The 2500-nt window shown below is 42.6% G+C and overlaps 1 protein-coding gene and 1 long non-coding RNA gene across 5 annotated transcripts in view; both read right to left on the bottom strand.

Moving 5' to 3' along the window:
• The window catches only part of LOC311038063, a 332539-nt gene that overhangs the window by 91060 nt on the left and 238979 nt on the right, over positions 1 to 2500 (bottom strand). The window lies entirely within an intron of this gene.
• tcf4 (transcription factor 4) overlaps positions 1 to 2500 on the bottom strand; it is a 192254-nt gene that overhangs the window by 27078 nt on the left and 162676 nt on the right. For 3 of the 4 annotated variants that reach the window (XM_084047365.1, XM_084047363.1, XM_084047366.1), the window contains 2 exons: positions 1580 to 1659; positions 1 to 164 (listed from right to left, as the gene is read on the bottom strand). The exon at positions 1 to 164 is cut by the window's left edge and continues 100 nt beyond it. In XM_084047365.1, the coding sequence (XP_083903491.1) occupies positions 1 to 164; positions 1580 to 1659 (244 nt within the window). The remainder of the gene's footprint in view (positions 165 to 1579; positions 1660 to 2500) is intronic. The other variant, XM_084047364.1, reaches the window with a different exon arrangement.

Here is a 2500-nt window from a genome sequence, read left to right as displayed (position 1 = left end):
TGCATTTCGCCGTGCCCGCCGCCGCCGCCGTGCCCTCCGCCACCGTGCCCGCCGCCGCCGCCGCCGTGCCCGCCGCTCATCCCCGTGGACGGCCCGACGGCGTGACTCCTCAGGACGTGGATGGCGTCGTCTAGACGTTCCAACCGATCCTCAATGCGACTCTGCTGCAAACACAACATCCACAGGTTATTATTTTGTGTTTAACCCATTAAAGGTTTCATGACGTTCAGTTTTTACCACACATTAAAAGTCTTTGTCATGGTCCTTCAAACGTGTATAGAAAGTTTTAACAAAAAATTCCACTCCATTGATCGATGGCAGGTGTTTTTCTCTCACATTTCTAAAGGCTTTTCAACTGCAATGAAAAAAGAAATCTTTGCCTGCGGGTGTCGCTGGTGAGGGATTTTGCCTGTCAATCATCACCTCTGCTCCACCCCCCCAAAGGAAAGGATAGGGGAGGGGAGGGGCGAGGAGGAGAGTGGGCGGGATTAATCGACAGTGACCTGTCGAAGGGCCAAACTCAGATTACTTTTCAGCCTAATTATTCAGAAAACCCCAGACCACAGAAAATCCACTGAATGTTCAAAGTTCAGATTTTTTTGGGTGTAATTGAGGTCATAAAACCCCCCAAAAAACATCAAAAATAAATCCCAACAGTGTTTTGAAAAAACCTATGTTGCTATAATCAGTGGTTCTCAAACCTTTTCATGTCAAGGACCCCCAAAATTATCTGTATTTGGCCGCGGACCCCCATCTCAAAATATGTTGTTCCAGGGACCCCCAGAAGCAAAGATTTGAGTTAAATGGATCCAATGGATCCAATGTAGTTCTTATTTAGTCACAACAAGGTCTTGTTAATACTTTCCATTGGTTCCATTTTGATACTAACCCCAAACACACTTAATCACTTTCACTTTAGCAAAAATAGCAGATCTACAAGCTACGAGCTACACACAATCTACGAGCTTGTAGATCAGATATTTTTGCCACTTTCATGTGACTCTGTAGTATGACCAAATAGGGCTTTAATTTACAAAAAGCAAATATGATGTTTCTGCCTGACAGCGGCGATATATCTTTTAGTTATCCCGTGTGTGTATGTAGCATGCGGTGATGGGCAAGATACTTAAAACATTTAGCTACTCCTCACTATAACTCAAAATACACATCGCACATATCTACAATCCACTACAAGTTAGCTGCATGTATTTGTAGATATTGTGGCTGAGGACATGTTGTGACACTGAGTGATTGAATGAAACGTTATGATTGGGTAAAAGCCACAAATGGATGGAGATGGAGAATTCTCTCTTTTACGTGATGACAAACTGCGCTCAAAACTCATCTGTTGCTATTTGATGTTGATGAGGGGGTGTTGTGGAGACTTAAGACGTGAGTCTTCAGACTATGCCGGGAAATTGGGGGTGAGTCTGCAGTTCTGACTGCATTGAAGGAAGAATTAATTGGATGTGGATGCACAGAGAGATGGATAGACAGAATAAAAAAAGAGATATTTGAAGGAGAGGAAATGTCATAGTTCTTCCTGTATTTTTTCCCATGTTTGATGTGTTTCTCCTACCAGCGAGTGTAGAGGAGCCTCATAGTTTGGTGAAGAGGCGCCCTGTCCCCCGTTCCTCGACCACACCGCAGAACTGGCAGCTAGAACAGAGGAGACAAGGATACACGATTAGGAGAGAAGACGATTAGACGACTAGGAGAGAAGTCAACAAGGATATCTGTACAGCATCTGTAAGGTTGAGTATGTTCATATGTAGAACATTTGCAGTGGTCTCCCTGCTCTTCCACTGAGAAAATAAGACCCTATACTGTACAACCCTGTGGGTTGTACAGTAGTACTGCCTGAAACTCGTGAGCCCAATATCTCCCCTGACCAAGCAGGGATTCTCTCTTGAATGAGCGGTAAATGTTTGCTTTAAAGCGGTCAGCTGACGGCACAGCTGTCAGCTGAATAGCATTGTATACAGCAAAAAAACTAGCAATTCACTAATTTCACACTACCAGTAGACAAGTATACCTTTATGTTTTTGATTCTGGTATCATGTTCGACACAGATCATAATTATGGGCACAAAACTTGCAAGGATTTTAGAGTCATCTTATCAATGATGATCTTTTACCGCAATCATTTTACCTCAGTACGTACGTACCTACGTACCTATGTACCTCCGTACATACATACATACATACATACATACATACATACATACATACATACATACATACATACATACATACATGCATGCATGCATGCATGCATGCATGCATGCATGCATGCATGCATGCATGCATGCATGCATGCATGCATGCATGCATGCATGCATGCATGCATACATACATACATACATACATACATACATACATACATACATACATACATACATACATACATACATACATACATACATACATACATACATACATGCATGCATACATACATACATACATACATACATACATACATTATGTGGTTGCCCCCGAGC

Source organism: Gymnoscopelus microlampas (genome assembly GCF_963454915.1).
Source record: "Gymnoscopelus microlampas genome assembly, chromosome: 21".
Lineage (NCBI taxonomy): Eukaryota > Metazoa > Chordata > Actinopteri > Myctophiformes > Myctophidae > Gymnoscopelus > Gymnoscopelus microlampas.
This window is presented reverse-complemented; position numbering and strand designations above follow the sequence as displayed.